The 15,731-nt window shown below is 34.4% G+C and overlaps 3 protein-coding genes across 7 annotated transcripts; all 3 read left to right on the top strand.

The window, feature by feature from the left end:
* The first annotated feature begins 1,549 nt into the window (after positions 1-1,549).
* Positions 1,550-4,606, top strand: NAP1;3 (nucleosome assembly protein 1;3). Of its 5 annotated transcripts, none has more exons than XM_007012740.3 (12): positions 1,550-1,776; positions 1,874-1,917; positions 2,070-2,165; positions 2,536-2,628; positions 2,711-2,798; positions 2,889-2,950; positions 3,042-3,226; positions 3,332-3,509; positions 3,598-3,641; positions 3,818-4,016; positions 4,136-4,153; positions 4,246-4,606. In XM_007012740.3, the coding sequence occupies exons 1-12, from the start codon at positions 1,731-1,733 to the stop codon at positions 4,309-4,311; spliced, it is 1,119 nt and encodes a 372-aa protein (XP_007012802.1). In that variant the 5' UTR covers positions 1,550-1,730; the 3' UTR covers positions 4,312-4,606. The 5 variants fall into 5 exon arrangements, with proteins under 5 accessions (XP_007012802.1, XP_088666131.1, XP_088666129.1 ...); XM_088810005.1 differs by having other exon boundaries at positions 4,249-4,367; XM_018128340.2 differs by having other exon boundaries at positions 1,586-1,776; positions 1,871-1,917.
* A 682-nt stretch (positions 4,607-5,288) lies between these two features.
* RECA2 (recA DNA recombination family protein) lies at positions 5,289-10,030 on the top strand. The gene is made up of 8 exons (XM_018128472.2): positions 5,289-6,323; positions 6,475-6,532; positions 6,910-7,127; positions 7,241-7,328; positions 7,794-7,966; positions 8,167-8,313; positions 8,749-8,883; positions 9,378-10,030. Exons 1-8 carry the CDS (start codon positions 6,267-6,269, stop codon positions 9,762-9,764), a joined length of 1,263 nt encoding a protein of 420 aa, XP_017983961.2. The 5' UTR covers positions 5,289-6,266; the 3' UTR covers positions 9,765-10,030.
* Positions 10,031-12,890: 2,860 nt separating this feature from the next.
* LOC148760640 (CASP-like protein 1C1) lies at positions 12,891-14,395 on the top strand. Its single transcript, XM_088810376.1, has 4 exons — positions 12,891-13,066; positions 13,180-13,282; positions 13,425-13,591; positions 14,323-14,395. The coding sequence occupies exons 1-4, from the start codon at positions 12,891-12,893 to the stop codon at positions 14,393-14,395; spliced, it is 519 nt and encodes a 172-aa protein (XP_088666502.1).
* The last annotated feature ends 1,336 nt before the right edge of the window (positions 14,396-15,731 follow it).

Consider the following 15,731-nt stretch of genomic DNA (forward strand, 5'->3'; position numbering starts at 1 on the left):
AGTAAACTAGTAATAGACGGGCATGTTTCACTTTTGAATTATGTTCCTAGCAGAGCGAGGAGGGAAAAATGCAACAAAATTCACTGTTCCTTTTTCGTCTCTGCACAGAGTATCAATTATTTGGTTGAAGTCAATACTTTGAGATGTTAGGGAGGGGACCTGAAAATGGGAGAGTGGGAATGAATCCCCTCATTCAATCCTACTTTCCTTTGAATTCCTATGAAACTTCAACATTATACTGGTAAGCGGTGAATATATCATTGTCATAAATATGAACAAAGGGTTGCAACTAATGTTGGTTGAACAATTATTGTCATGTCATTCGCAAAGTTAAATGTTGTCAGAAAAAAAAATAATTAAATTGTGTTCTGATGATCATTTAAAAAAAAAAAGCTCATATAGTAGTATTAAAATTTTATTAATTCTTTTTTAATGTGATTTAATTATTGCATGTAATTTTCGTTTGGAAATAAATAACGTTTTAATTCTTTTGTGTTTTTGGTCAGTAAAATGCGCCAAATTTTCAATCAAATTCATTAAAAATATATATTTAAAAAAAAAACTAAAAGGGTTTTTACATTATAAAAGTTTATAAATTAGTAGTGGAAAAAATAATAAATGGTCTAACTTGCTTAGCTTTATTTAATTTGTAAATACACTACTTTTCTTGGAATTGTAGAATGATTTTAAAGTGGAAAACAATACCATGGATTTTTTTTCTGTTGTTGTTTAAGGTAATTAAATCATGATAATCTAATATCTGATTATGATCAATATCAATAGTAATAAAACAATTATAGACAATTATAATTAATAATCGGTATCACAATATTTGTGTAACATTCTTTCTCACCAAATCTAATTACACTTTTATCATCATTAACTATCTTACGTGCCTTTTCTTCTTAATGTGGATGAATTTAGATTGAAGTGGATGAATTTAGATCGAAAAAACTCTAATATTTTTTCCTCAAAAGATTAATCTCATATCGTATACAACCTTATTTATAAAGCTTTTTAAGATTTCTTACTCGAGGTTACATAAAAAAATCTTACTTTCTTTTGAAATGCTTTAAGATATTCAATTAAAAATTAATGTCATAATAAAATATTTATGATAAATAAAAGAAAAAAAATATATATATATATATATATATATATATGAAGGTATAACAAGTATATTTAGACATAAGCTCTTTTGCATACGGCATTTCTAGATTTTCTGGATATTGTAAAAGAATATGTTTGGAAATTTTATTTTGTTATAAACCCCAAAAAGAAAAGAATCTTTCAAAAAATAAAAAACAAGCAATTGTTTCCTTTTTTTGTTCCACTTTAAAAACAAAAACGGGTGCGATTTCTTAATACGAGTACCAAAAAAGAATACTGACGGGATGCGGTATATTCAAAAAAAAAAAAGGGTTGTGTTCGCGCACATTAAAAGCGTGCGAACCCTATTTCTCAAAAACAAATAAAGAAAATAAATAAAAAAAAGGGGTGCCTGCCGCCTCCGCAATAAAGAGGAGTCGAGGCACGTTTAGGTTTTTATAAGGAGAGGGAGAGGATTTTAAGCGAGGCCACGTCTTTTTTATGCGCCTCTCAAACCCTTGAAACTCCATTCCTCCTTTCCCTTTTCGCTCTACACTCTCCAATCTAGGGTTTTACCTCCCCCCCTTTCTCCAAATCACTCTTCTTAGTTCTTACCTCCTTTTCCCCTAGAAGAATCCTCAATGAGCAACGAAGGGATTAACTTCAACATGGCCGATCTCGGCGATGGTAATCTCCGTCTGCCCTAAAACCGTAACTCTGCCGCTTCACTCCTCTTCGTTTTTAACGCTTATTTTTTTTTGTTTAATTTCTTTTTGGGTAGCAGCTCTTAACGAGGAAGCTCGAGCGGGCCTTGTTAACGCTCTCAAGGTCAGTGACTCTGAGAAATGATTTTTTTTAGTTTTTTATTTTGTCAAATGGAAAGTCTTTTTTGGTGTTTTTGGTTTCTTTCTTTTTCTTCTTCATTTTTTTTTTGCGTTTTTAGTGTTTGGTTGGATGATTTTTGATATTCTGGTTTGCAGAATAAGCTTCAGAATCTTGCTGGGGAGCACACCGATATGCTGGAGAATCTGTCACCGAATGTCAGGAAGCGTGTGGAGGTTCTCAGGGAGATCCAGGCATGCTCTTTCTTGCTAAGCTGGTTTTGTTACTGTGCTGGGAAATGTTACTATGGTATCACTTGTGGTTTATTTTGTCATATTAATTGAATTTGAGGGCGGATTTACTTCCATTGTGAAGAAACTTTTGTGTCCTTTGATGTATAAGTTTACTCAATTTTGTTGAATTTCTAAGAATATCCGTGCAAAGTTTTGATTTGATATTGGATTGGATTGGATTTACTTTGATTGAGTATAACGTTGCATTTTAATTTATATTCTCACCTAGCTGGACTAGATTGTTGTAGTCTATTTTCGATTGAATTGAGCTACAATATGTTTGGAAGTGGAATGCCATTTTGATGTTCAGAGTTGTCCAATTTTTTAACAGAGCCAACATGATGAGTTAGAGGCTAAGTTTTTTGAGGAGAGAGCAGCACTTGAAGCTAAATATCAGAAACTATATCAACCCCTATATGCCAAGGTTTGCCTTTTGAATTTTGTTTCCATTTTTGTTTAATCAGTGACTATTGTTTTTTGCCTGATTAGTTATCATACATTTGTAGCGGTACGATATTGTGAATGGTGTTGGTGAAGCTGAAGGAACTCCAAATGAAGCAACCATGGACCAAGGAGAGGATAAAGCTGCCGAAGGTATGATCTTATTTATTCTGGTCTTTTTTTGCTTGATCCCCTCCTTTCTTTCTTTGTGTATGGTTGTTTATGTAATTATGCTTTATACAGAGAAAGGAGTGCCTGATTTTTGGCTTACCGCGATGAAAAATAATGAAGTGCTGTCTGAGGAGGTCAGTTATCCAGTTATAATTGCTGTTTTGATGCGTTTTTCTTGTTGGAAATAGTGATTCTCATTTTCACTTGTTTTGCTTTTGGAATTAGATCACTGAACGTGATGAAGGAGCTCTCAAATATCTCAAGGATATTAAGTGGTATAGAATAGAGGAACCCAAAGGATTCAAGCTTGAGTTTTACTTTGACACTAATCCTTATTTCAAGAATGCTTTGTTGACAAAGACATATCACATGATTGATGAAGATGAACCTATTCTTGAGAAAGCTATTGGGTAAGTACCATTATTACTTTTGTTTTTTTAAATTTCTTATTGTATAATTAGATTATGAGGCTTCTTACTTAGTTTAACTAAAATTTTTTTACACTTAATTTGTAGGACGGAGATTGAATGGTATCCGGGAAAATGCTTAACACAAAAGCTCCTTAAAAAAAAGCCGAAGAAGGGATCAAAGAATGCCAAGCCTATCACTAAAACGGAAGATTGTGAAAGTTTCTTCAACTTCTTCAATCCACCTCAAGTTCCTGACGATGATGAAGATATTGATGAAGATACTGTATGGCTAACCTCACCGTATCTGCATAAAACTTTGATGATTGATTAATTATTTCTGGTCTTCTAATGATTTTTACTTTCTTGCACAGGCTGAGGAGCTGCAAAATCAAATGGAACAGGATTATGATATAGGGTGTGTTCTCTTTTCAGCTTACCTCTAGTCATTGGCTTGTTTCTCAGTTTGAACTCCCCTTACTAATGCTTTGTATGAGCTATTTTTATCATTCAAATTGATATGTGGAGACATCATCAATAAATGTTACTTGTACTAAATACTTATGATTTTATGTGATCTATTTATTTGTGCAGGTCAACTATTCGAGACAAGATTATTCCACACGCTGTGTCATGGTTTACAGGAGAAGCTATTCAGGCAGACGAGCTTGAGATAGAAGATGACGATGAAGATGAAGATGATGATGTTGATGAGGATGAGGATGAGGAGGATGAGGACGATGATGATGAGGATGATGAGGATGATGAAGAAGAAAGTAAGACCAAAAAGAAGGTATGAGATGCTAGATTTTTGTTGTATCTTATATGTATGTGCAATAATCCTTTCAGAATTTGAAGTGATGCTAATTTTTTGTTTGTTCTTTGTTAAATTGCATAAAAATGTTGCTGCAGTCTTCATCTGCACAGAAGGTACACCAATTCCATATCATTTAGATTCAGACCTCATTTTTGGCCCCTCTTATTGATATTTATGCCTGATTATTTTTTATTTTGAACTGTAGAAGAGTGGAAGAGCACAAGGGGAAGGACAACAAGGTGAGAGGCCTCCAGAATGCAAGCAGCAGTAGATTCTAATTGCTGCTGTGGCAGATATGTGGCGACTCAAGCAGGGTGGTCTATAAAATATTGATTTGGAAGAGAAAGGGGAGGGGGGGGTTTGCAGTTTTGGTGGTTATTTATTTTTACATTTTTCATGTTATACCATGAATGATTGGCTTGGAGAATCCTTCTTTTCCCTTTCTTTTTGGTCTGTTGGTTTGATCGGACGTGGTCTGGTAGTCGAGATGTGTTGAGATTTTCTTTATGTGAATGTTTCCAGAAACAATTGAGTATATGTATGCCTTTAGTGTTCTTGTTGTGATAGCTTGTTATCATTAAAATCATGTTATGGCCAGTCTAATTATAGTTATTTTTTAATTTCTTGCCAACTCTTCAGTTGATTTTTCTTCTTAATTAAATTTATTGGTTTTATAAATTTTATTTCTCTTTTGTGATTTGTAATCTTTGCGAGTGATGTTAATAGTGTCGCCAATGATTTAATTTCTTCGGGGATCTCTCATATTTTCACGTTTTCTATTGTATCTCCCAATTTCCACCAGTAAGGCTACTGATTTAAATGTGTCTCGTCTTCTCTCATATTTGTTTCTGCTTCTGTCGTATTGAAGGTATGATGGGTCTTGAAAGCTTAAGCAGAGTGGTTTGATTCGTTTTTCATGGAGTTTGATAAATGAACAAAATCCAATTACTAATCTAACAATGACTTGCTCTTAGTTTAAATTTGAAGAAAAGAGAATTTTAATAGCATACAAAAATCATTTATCTTCAGAGTGTCCCACCTGTTATCACCCGGATTTTTTTGTTTGGTTGGATGGAAGCAATTATGTCAATGATGGGTCCATTAAAACTTGAGTGTAATAAGTAGAAAATGGTTTCTTGGCTGAGGTTGTTCTTAGGAATTACTGATTGGTAACTTGGAATTTCAAAGCAGCAACTTAATTATATATAGAAAAACAAGAGAAGACATTGGTACTCGACCAGCACGATCAGCATGGCAGCCCCATTTCCAGGAAAGTAGTAAAAAATGATCAAAGCCAAGAGCCCAATGTATTAGAAATATTCATATCCCAGCCCAGATGCCAGCAGTTTGCACTCGAAAAAGCTCCTGAAACTCAGCGATGTTGCCAGACTTTTGCTTGCAGTTGGCCCTGACTCCAATTTGCGAACTTGGCTGCCTCCTAAATCTGGGTGTATAAAGCTGCTTCTACATGGGATTTGTTAAGGTTTCTTGGCATTGGCTCATCTGGTTCCCCAACAACCATATTCCCACGCATTCATTCACCTTCCCGCTTGCCATCCTGGACAGATTAGCCCCTCTATCCACTCTTTAGTTCATAGAGGATTGATAGTCCAAATTTAAGGTGCTGTTTATGCAACAAGGCTGAGGATTCCAGGGACCATATTATCTCCAAGAGGATTTGGAAGGAAATTTTGTAGCTCTCTCTTTAAAGGGAACCTGGGGGATTGAACAACTCAGTTTACTTGGGCGGCTAGAGCCTGCCTGCTGTTGCTGGCAAGCTAGAGAACAGGAGACGATGTGAAAGCTAGGGTCTAACTTTTCAATGTCGACTTCTTTTTTTTTGTTGTTTACTGAACCTTGTATTCTCTTGTTAACTCAACCATTTATTTATTTTTTTTTTTTGCTTAAAACGGGGCCCTTTAGAAATTTGACAACAAATCGTCACAAGGCCCAGACGGCCCATTCAGCTTCCAGTCCCTGGTACTTAACCAGACTGAAATGTCAAAAAGGAGGGAAACTCAACCTAAAACCCTAACATCACTGAGCAGAGTTACTGTCCATTTCTCTGCTCTCTTTCTTTTTCTTTTTTAAAGAAAAAGAAATAAACCCACGCTTTTTAATCCATGGACTAACATTTTATCATAATTATTTTGTTCTCCATCTTCCTTTTTTTTTTTTTTTGGATTTTGTAGTTCTAAACAGAGCCCAGCCCTTTCATAGCGTGCTATGGCGAGGTTTCTTCGAAATATTTCTTCACTGAAACGTTCTCTCATTGCTCCAGAGGTTTTGATCCTTTACCGTTCTGTTTATTTTCTTCTATAAGTTTATATCCCTTTGCTTTTGTTCTATTCTATGTATCGGCTTATCTTGCACTGTGTTCATTTTCTATAAGAAAGTTAGGAATGGTATGAACTTTGAATCATTTTCTTTGCAGGTATGTAGGAGAGGGGTATTAGGGTCATCGTCTCAGCTGTGTAGCTTTTCTTCTAAAGGTATTGAAACTTGCATTACAAGCTATAATTTCAATGTTGATATTTTATAAAATATTGTTATTTGGGTATTTTATATTCTATAGGTTGATTAAACCATGTACGTTGGTTGGCTAGAAATTTTAATATGGTATTTATCTGAATGTGTTTGTAGAGGAGTGCTTTATGATGGATTTTTATTAGCTTAATGAATCTTTGAATCTATGATGATTTTAATTGAAACAAGTCAACTGTACCATAAATCATAGTGCTCAAGTTAATTCCATCTAAAAGATGGAGTTCCTTTTTTTTTTTTTTAGCTGGATTTATTCGAGTTTAAAACTAAATATGGTACTTATTTTCTTGTATTCGGGTGTATCTTGGTTTATGTCTGACTGAAGGTAGAAGAAAATCAAAGTCAGATGGAAGCGACTCATGTGATGAGAATATGTCCAAGAAAGAATTAGCCCTAAAACAAGCCCTGGATCAAATTACTAGTTCTTTTGGAAAAGGATCTATTATGTGGCTTGGTCGTTCTGTGTCTCCTAAAGATGTTCCGGTAGTTTCCACTGGTTCTTTTGCTTTGGACATAGCCCTTGGAACTGGTGGACTTCCAAAGGTACTCAATTCTTGTTTCATTTTTTTTTATTTTCTCCCTTATTACATCCTGCCACTAAGTAATTGTGTGATGTTTATTAGTTCCTTAGACATCTCTTTATTGGAATTTTACAGGGACGTGTTGTGGAGATATATGGACCAGAGGCTTCTGGGAAAACAACTCTTGCTCTACATGTAATTGCTGAAGCACAGAAGCAAGGAGGTTGCTTTGTGTATTTTAACTTAGTACTGCATGATTTCATGATTTGTTATGATGAACCGCTCATTCATTATGACATCCATTATTCTGTGTTGGCAGAGTAGAATAGCTTCCCATTTTGCATTTATAACTTTTTCCTGCTATGCTACCAGAAGACACATTTCATCTGTTTCATGATCACAACAGATAGAAGGAATCTATGATATGTTAGCTTTCATGTTAAATTCCAATATACACCTTGTCTGTTGATTCTTGATTTCTGATATATAAAAGATTATTATCAAAAAAGCATCTGAAATATCACAAAGGAGTGTTGTATACAGTGTACAACTTTCTTAAATCTAATTATATGGTGAACACATTTGGAGGGTGGAGGAGGTTTTGTCTGAGACTATCTTCTCTTCTGTTGAGGTTGTTTGGGTTACTTTTCTGCTGGATACCAACATGTTTTATACCATTCAAATGCAGGTTATTGTGTTTTTGTCGATGCTGAGCATGCTCTTGATTCAGCTCTAGCTGAGGCAATTGGGGTAAACACTGAGAATTTGCTTCTTTCGCAACCCGATTGTGGTGAACAAGCTCTCAGTCTTGTGGATACACTAATACGGAGTGGATCTGTTGATGTTGTTGTTGTTGACAGTGTAAGGTGTTTTTAGATTCGTTTCTTTTTCTTGAGGGATTGTGACCTAATCACAACAGCTGGTAGTTGGTAGAGTGGGTCTGCTTTCTTCTCTTTGTCTGCATTTTCCCTTTAGACTGCCTAGGTAGTTGGGTTGTGCTATGATGCTAATTTGAAGGAAGGCAGTGAGTCTTAATTGATGCTTCATTTTTTTTTTCTCAGGTAGCTGCCCTTGTGCCTAAAGGTGAGCTTGATGGGGAGATGGGTGATGCTCATATGGCAATGCAAGCTCGATTGATGAGCCAGGCTCTTCGTAAATTGAGCCATTCCTTATCATTATCACAAACTATATTGATTTTTGTAAATCAGGTATAAGTTTTAGATCCTGATTATGTCCTTGATGAGTTTGATGATCAACTCCATATTAACACTATAGTCTTCTGAAGATTTAGTTTGCTAATATGAAGTTATAAAGTTCTTGCTTTGAGTTTATTTAAAAAAGATTAACTTTATACTCTCTGTGTCATGTACTTTTAGAGTTTTGCCCTGGTCAACTTTTTGTCCCATTTTTTAAGGATTTTATTAGGAATGCAGACTACTAATTGGATGGCTATTAGCTTGATGTAATATTTCCTAGCTGAATTGTAGCTCTTGATTGTGGTCAGGTGCATATTTCTCATGGTTCTTAGGTTGAGAATGCAAAATGAAGTTCTGTTTTTTTTCTTATATTAGTTTGTTCTTCAGATAAGTGAAGCATCGAATTTTTGTTTATTATAACACATCTTTACTATTTACACATATTAGGTGAGGTCAAAACTTTCAACTTTTGGTGGATTTGGTGGGCCAACTGAAGTTACCTGCGGTGGTAACGCACTAAAGTTCTATGCTTCAGTGCGTCTAAACATAAGGAGAACAGGGCTTGTCAAGAAAGGAGAAGAGGTATCAAGTTCCATCTTATCTTTCCTTTTCAGTTTGTTGGTTGGGTTTGGATGTAGTAGTTTAAAAAGGTCCTCCCATCATATAAGTCACACGTCAGATGTGCTTGGGTGGCAATGATTTGTTTATCAAGATTTCCTTTAGCATGGTTGAAACTCTGTTGAGCAACTCATTAAAATTTACTTTGAATGGTCTTTTACATTCCCAAGCAAGTTAAACATGTAGTTATATTTGCTTGTCTTGATCTTCGAGCCAGCTTGTATCTAACCTCTAGCTTACTCAATCTAATTTTGAAAGGCCTTGATTTTTTCATAAATTGAGTCCTTTCCATTTTTCACTCTGTTGCATGTCCAGTTTCTGGCACAAAAGGGACTCATGTAGAAGATAGGAAATGACAAAAGATCCAAATCTAGATAATTTTCTCTTCTTTAGAGTAGATCTCATTCTGTTTTATATTCCATGTCTCATTGTGTTTTTGATATTTCTATAATCTGCAGACTATTGGAAGTCAAGTTCTTGTGAAGATTGTGAAGAACAAGCTTGCCCCTCCATTTAAGACAGCTCAGTTTGAGCTAGAGTTTGGCAGGGGAATATCTCGGGAAGGAGAGATCATAGATTTGGCGCTAAAACACAAATTTGTTACAAAGTCTGGTGCATTCTACAGTTTCAATGACAAGAAAATCCATGGCAAGGAAGCCTTTAAAAAATTTTTGGCTGAAAATGAAAGTGCTTGTGAAGAACTTGTGATGAAACTTAGAGAAAAGCTACTTGAAGCTGAGAGAAAGAAGGAAAGACAGACAGATATTTCTGATGGGGATACATCAGAAGAAATAATTCCACCTGATACGACCGATGAAGAAGCTGCTACAGCTGTTGAAGCTTAAGTGTGCATTTGACTCGGACTGAATCCCCCTTTGTTCTCATTGCAGGTTCAGTCTTTTGTGGGGTTGCCTTCTCACTTTGGATCAGTCGTTAGCTAGGTGAATTTTTCAGTGGACACAATGATGGAAGGATTTGAAAGTCCTTTGAATCATAGTCATATTCCACCCTTTGAGTATGTTGGTCGTATTTGTACATGTGTCGTATAGTGCGTTGGAAAGTTTTGTGGAATCAATTTAGATGAAGGAAGAATTCAGGATCTTCATTCAAATTTCCGGGGGTATCCTACAGTCTTCCGCAAGATTGTCATTTGTCCAGCCACTTTGTACATGTTAATGTGGCCAATTTTTATATTATATATTATATTATATTATATATATATATATATATATATGTATATATGTAGTCTTAGTCTTTTTCTGGTTTTGGGTTCATAAAGGTACATGTTGTTGCTATGCCGATGGTTTCCGAACTTAACAATGAATTGCCTGACCCAAAAAAGTAAAGGGGAAGTTGGCAAAGAAATTGAAATGATTGGACTGAGGCTCCTAAATTTGTAAGAGAAAATTATTAGAAATAGTCTTTCTTGATAAAAATATTTTAAAAGTAATTATTAAATAAATTTAATTATTTTTAATCATATTTAGTCATTATTGGATGAAAATATTTTTTAAATTATTTTAAATAAATTAGATCATTCATTATAATTTTTTTTTATTTTTTTTATTTGTGTTACGTATTTCTCTTTCATCATTTCAATTTCTCAAATTTTATCGATTTTTATATTCGGTATTCGTCTGTTATGTTTTTTATTTCTTTTTGTCACATTTTCAGATTTCTGTTTCTTATGCTTTTAAGATACCAAGTGATGGTTTTAATGTGCTTGGGTAGGTGACTATTTGAGAAATTCGATTTTTAAGTTTTTTGGATAAAATTAAAATGGTAAAAATAATCACAAATGTATGAAATAATTTTTAATTGAATCAATTCGGAATCTAAATATCAATAAACTCAAAATTTTAAAATTTATAAATTTAGGTTTTTAAAAATTTTTTTTTAGTCAAAGTAGGTGTTTTAGATAAAAAAAACTTTTGTATTTTGATTTATGAAAACATGTTAAATACACTTTAATATGTATCAAATTGTCAAAAAAAAAAGTTGAGAAGATTTGAAGTTTCACAGGTTTTTGTACATGGCGTGTAACACGTTAATCATGACTTGTCACAGGCTTTTGTACATAGTGTGTCACATGCTAACCATGGTTTGTCACAGGTTTTTGTACATGGCATGTAACACGTTAACCATGGCTTGTCACAGGTTTTTATATATGACGTGTCGCACGTTAACCATGACTTGTCACAAGTTTTTGTATATGACATGTCACATATTTTTGTACATGACGTGTCACGCTAATCATGACTTGTCATAGATTTTTGTACATGACGTGTAATTTTATTAAGGATAATTTTATCCAACTTGACTAAAAATGGTTAAAACTATAAAGAGTGCTATTTTTAAAAATATCTTATCTTTAAAGACTACTTTTTAAAATATCTTAATTTGTAATCTATTTATTTTTCTACGTATAATGAAATTGGCAAGGAAGTCCAAGTCAAAACCCGGCTTGAATTTTTGAAGGAAAAGGTAGAATATGATGCCACTTATGCAGGGCCATTGATTGACGTGAACCGTCCAAGCTCTACCTGGCAATTTTCTTGCTATATTATAATGGACTGATAAAGAGAAGGAAAATGTTTTCTAACTGGGATGTCAACGGGTCAGATATTTTATAATTTTGAGATACTTAAATTTTAACTCTATAAAAAGTTAATTATCATAATTTTATTAATTACTTATTTAATTTTAAAAGTTACTATCTTAACCTTAATCTTATTATTTTTTTATTACCCTTGATTACCTTAATCCGTTTAAAAACTCAATTAAATTAAAAAATTATTAAAATTTTTTTCATGGATATCTAATTACTCGAACTCGTATACATATACAATAATATTTCTTTACGTATTTCATAAAATTAATTACGAATTAAATTAATAAAAATAAAAATAAAATTATATTCCTTTGTAATATGATATGATATTCATATTATTTAAATATAATTAATAATATAATAATTTTTTATTTATAAATATTTATATCATTACATTAGTTATTTAACTAACTATATTTTACATATATTATTTTGTCAATCACAAAAGTACTTGCTTGTTCAGATGGTGGAGGCGGTGAGTGCTTTCTGGCATGGCCTGGGTTCGAGTCCTATTGCTGCAATTTTATTATCCAAAGTGTAAAGTGTGATACCCGAATAGGGTACCGTTGACAGCCTTATTCCCTAAATTGGCAATGCTCAATTTAACTTATTCACCAAGAATTCTTATTACACCACGCCCCCTCCCCCACCCCCAAAAAAAAAATAATAATAATAAAATCTTTTGTTCCCTTCTAACCGTACAAATAGAGAAACCCGACACTGTCCTCTTAAATCTACAGTAGACCCTAAATCTTACTATAAACCTTTTTGTATTCATCTTGCAGGATTAATAGTAACTGCTTTTACGTCTTCAAGCAGGTAAGCAAACTTTTATTTTCCTCTAAATTTGTTGATTCAGTGTTGTTAATTTTTTCTTGTTAACTTATACAAACATGAAACCGACACAATCACTATAAAGAAACAGGGCATGGATGTTCCAAGGGACTAGGTAACATGTCCATAAAACAATGGGTGCGCATATATAAGTTTTTCCTCGTAACATGTTTCTTTGGAAGTATAATTGCATCTTTTCTAACTCAACTCTAGCAGTCTCCTCAACTATTTTCATTAAATTTCTTGTCTGGTAAGAGTTATAATATTGCTAAGAGTGAATGCTAATTAAGTTGTTTAATTAATTTATGCAAAATATCCAACTACTCTCTCTTGTGATAACGTCTAAGAACTTGGGTTAATTATGATGCCTTTTTGTTTCCCATATTATTCATTTTTAAGTAAATTGCCCTGTAAGATCAATTGTACTACTTTGATTTTGACAATACTGCTATGTTATGTTTTAGTTTTGATTATGGTTCATTTAAACAAAGTGCAAAGTATAAATTTTGTATTTTTGTAGTGGAAGATGTCGGATGCAGAGCCTTCAGCATTATTCAGGACGAAGTGCACCTTGGCGCTCAGGGTTTTGGCTGCCCTTGCTTCCCTTGTAGCCGCCATTGCAATGGGAATAAGCCATGAGCCAGTCCCTCTCCCCTCCCTACATTCCATCAAAATCGAGGCCAAGGACGTTTCATGCTTCATGTAAATCAAGGAGTGAACCATTAATTATGTCACTTTTCCCCCTACTTTGGCTCCGTTTTAATTAATTTTCTTCTTCTTTTCGTTGATGTCTGATGAGTGCATTATTATTTCAGGTACTTCATGGGGATTAATTCCATAGTCAGTGCTTACAGCTTCCTGGTTTTACTGCTTCCTAAAACAAGTTTGCTCTGGCGAAGCATTGTGGCCTCTGATGTGGTACCGTTTGGACATCATCTTCCTCCCTTATCTTATCTGTTAATGCCTTATTATATACATTGTTGAATTGAAAATCTGGTTTGTTCTAGCTGTGTTCATCTGGTTAACTATTCTGATTCGTTCGGGCTATATTCTGGACCAGGTTGCTGCAATGCTACTTGCTTCAATCAATTCAGCAACTTTGGGAATGTTTTACATGGAGATGAAAGGGAATACTCATGCACGATGGTCACCAATCTGCGATCTGGTCTCTTCCTACTGCACCCGGGTCTTGACTGCTGTAACTGCTGGCTACATTGCCCTCGGCATGTATTTCTTTAATATCATTTTTTGCCTCTGCATGGCACTCAATCCTCTTCTCCTCCAAGCGCCAAAGAAAGAACAGCCACCGCCAAAGAAATAGCAGACTGCTCCCTGATTTTGAGCCATTCCTAATGATAAAACTATCATTTCAGAGAACATTATGTGTGTTCAAGCGAATCACTTGTCAACAGGAAAAACATTTCTTTTTTGTCATGTTCAGCATCGTTATGTACTCCATCTTCCTAGTTATTATGTTTGGGGAAGTGCAATGAAGTTAATGGATCTGCTTATCATCATAAAATTAGGCATCAATTGAGAGGGTTTGGGACTGCATTTGATTCAGTTCTCTGAGTTAGTAGAGGAGGCTTGATCCGCTTTCTTGTCAAATGTTTCATGCGGTTAATTATCTCTATAAATTTATCAGTAAAATGCAAAAAAAATTTATGAAAGTTTGCAATGTTTTCTTGGTTCAGAAGAGGCAAAAAATTTTTTGACACTTGCTTTGTGAAGCAACAACAGCTATAGTCCTGAGAAACGGAGAACGTGCTTCAATCTCCTTAGAATAGTACCTATCTACAACATTTGACAACAGCCTCAACTACACACAATGGAAGGCATTACAGTTCCTGGCGAGCTATGAACTAGCCAGATTCTTCGTCTTTTTTGTTGCATATAAACCTCCCAAAGAAAACTCTATCGCAGCCCCTTTCGTTTAATGAATTTGACTTTGTTTGCAGATTCAGTCGCAGTGGATATATGAAGAATGGTGATATTGAGGAAAACCCGAAAGAAGGAAAGAGTGGTCATTGATACACAATTCCAAGTCTATAAATCTCATATAACGAGGCTTCTTCAAGCCGCTAATTATGTCATAGTTTGACTGAAACTAATTATAGCGTGCGTTCAAATTATTGTTCTGTATCTTATTTCGTGCCATTAGATTCTCAACTTGACTGAGGGGCACAGATTGCGTGTGAAAGCTTGTAAAAAATTTGCTTCCTCCGACCCGGCATGGAAACTTTTCCTGCGATAGATAGAGAGGGAGGGCAGAGCTTTTGGTTTTTTCATGTTGTCAAAGAGTTGAACAATGGGTTTTTCGTGTTGTCAAAGAGTTGAACAATGAAAATAGATGGCGAGTGTCTGATCGAATTGATCGGGTCATATAGGAACAAGGTTCAAGTCTGTCGGTCTGTTAGGATGCCTCAGCTGCATACATCACTGCACTTCCACTTGACACCTATCGTAATGACTAAAACCGCAACCCTCTTCTTTCATCAACGTGATTGATGATGCTGGTGCAGATGCATACGGTCACCATAAAGACCCTTCATTAGTACAGTAATATAAAATTAAACAAGAGGGGCAGAAATGTTATTTTTTTTTCTTTATCGAAGAATTATCTGTAGTTTCTAGAAGTGGGATCCACTGGCTTTTGAATAATTGGTTTATAAATAGGTCTGGGAAGAAAATGCATCAAGAAGGCAACAACGAGGACCTCTCAGGCCGTGAAAGGGCTCCCCCTGATTTGTTTTGGTTCAGTGTTTCGGGACTTAAAAAACTTTTTGGGAATCTATAACATGGGAAGTCGAATTTTGCCTTGCGTGAAAAAGGGTTGTTGCTAGCTAAGTATTGACTTATCATCAGACTTGTATATCTTAACATTTGAATATTGATCTTTTGTGATGCAACCATGATATTTCAGTGATCACCTTTCGGAAGATGCTTTGAGTTTGTATCATAATGTAAACTGCAGATAATGTTTTGCGTCATACTAGATCGAGTTTCACTCCTAGGCCTTCCTTTGGTATAATTAATGAATCTATGTTTTTACCAAACGAAACTCAATCATATATGGTATTTATTTTTGGGGACAATTTCTGGTTTAGGAAATCGAGAATATAAAGCCATCATAAACGGTGTAACTGGATCTGGACAATTTGATATGTGCGTCTAGTTATAATTTTAAAGTTAAGTATTACGGATTTATAATATTTGAATAATCTATTTTTGTAAGGGATATGAATTTATTTTAAGAAAATTTATTTAAATATATAAAGTATTTTGGATGATCCGAGTATTATTAGGATGTTACGGATAAGATAAGTGTCATTAAAATTATATTTTTAAGATCAATTGGTGTTGATGA

This window comes from Theobroma cacao, chromosome 9 (genome assembly GCF_053813885.1).
Source record: "Theobroma cacao isolate CCN51 chromosome 9, ASM5381388v1, whole genome shotgun sequence".
NCBI classification, from domain to species: Eukaryota; Viridiplantae; Streptophyta; class Magnoliopsida; order Malvales; family Malvaceae; genus Theobroma; species Theobroma cacao.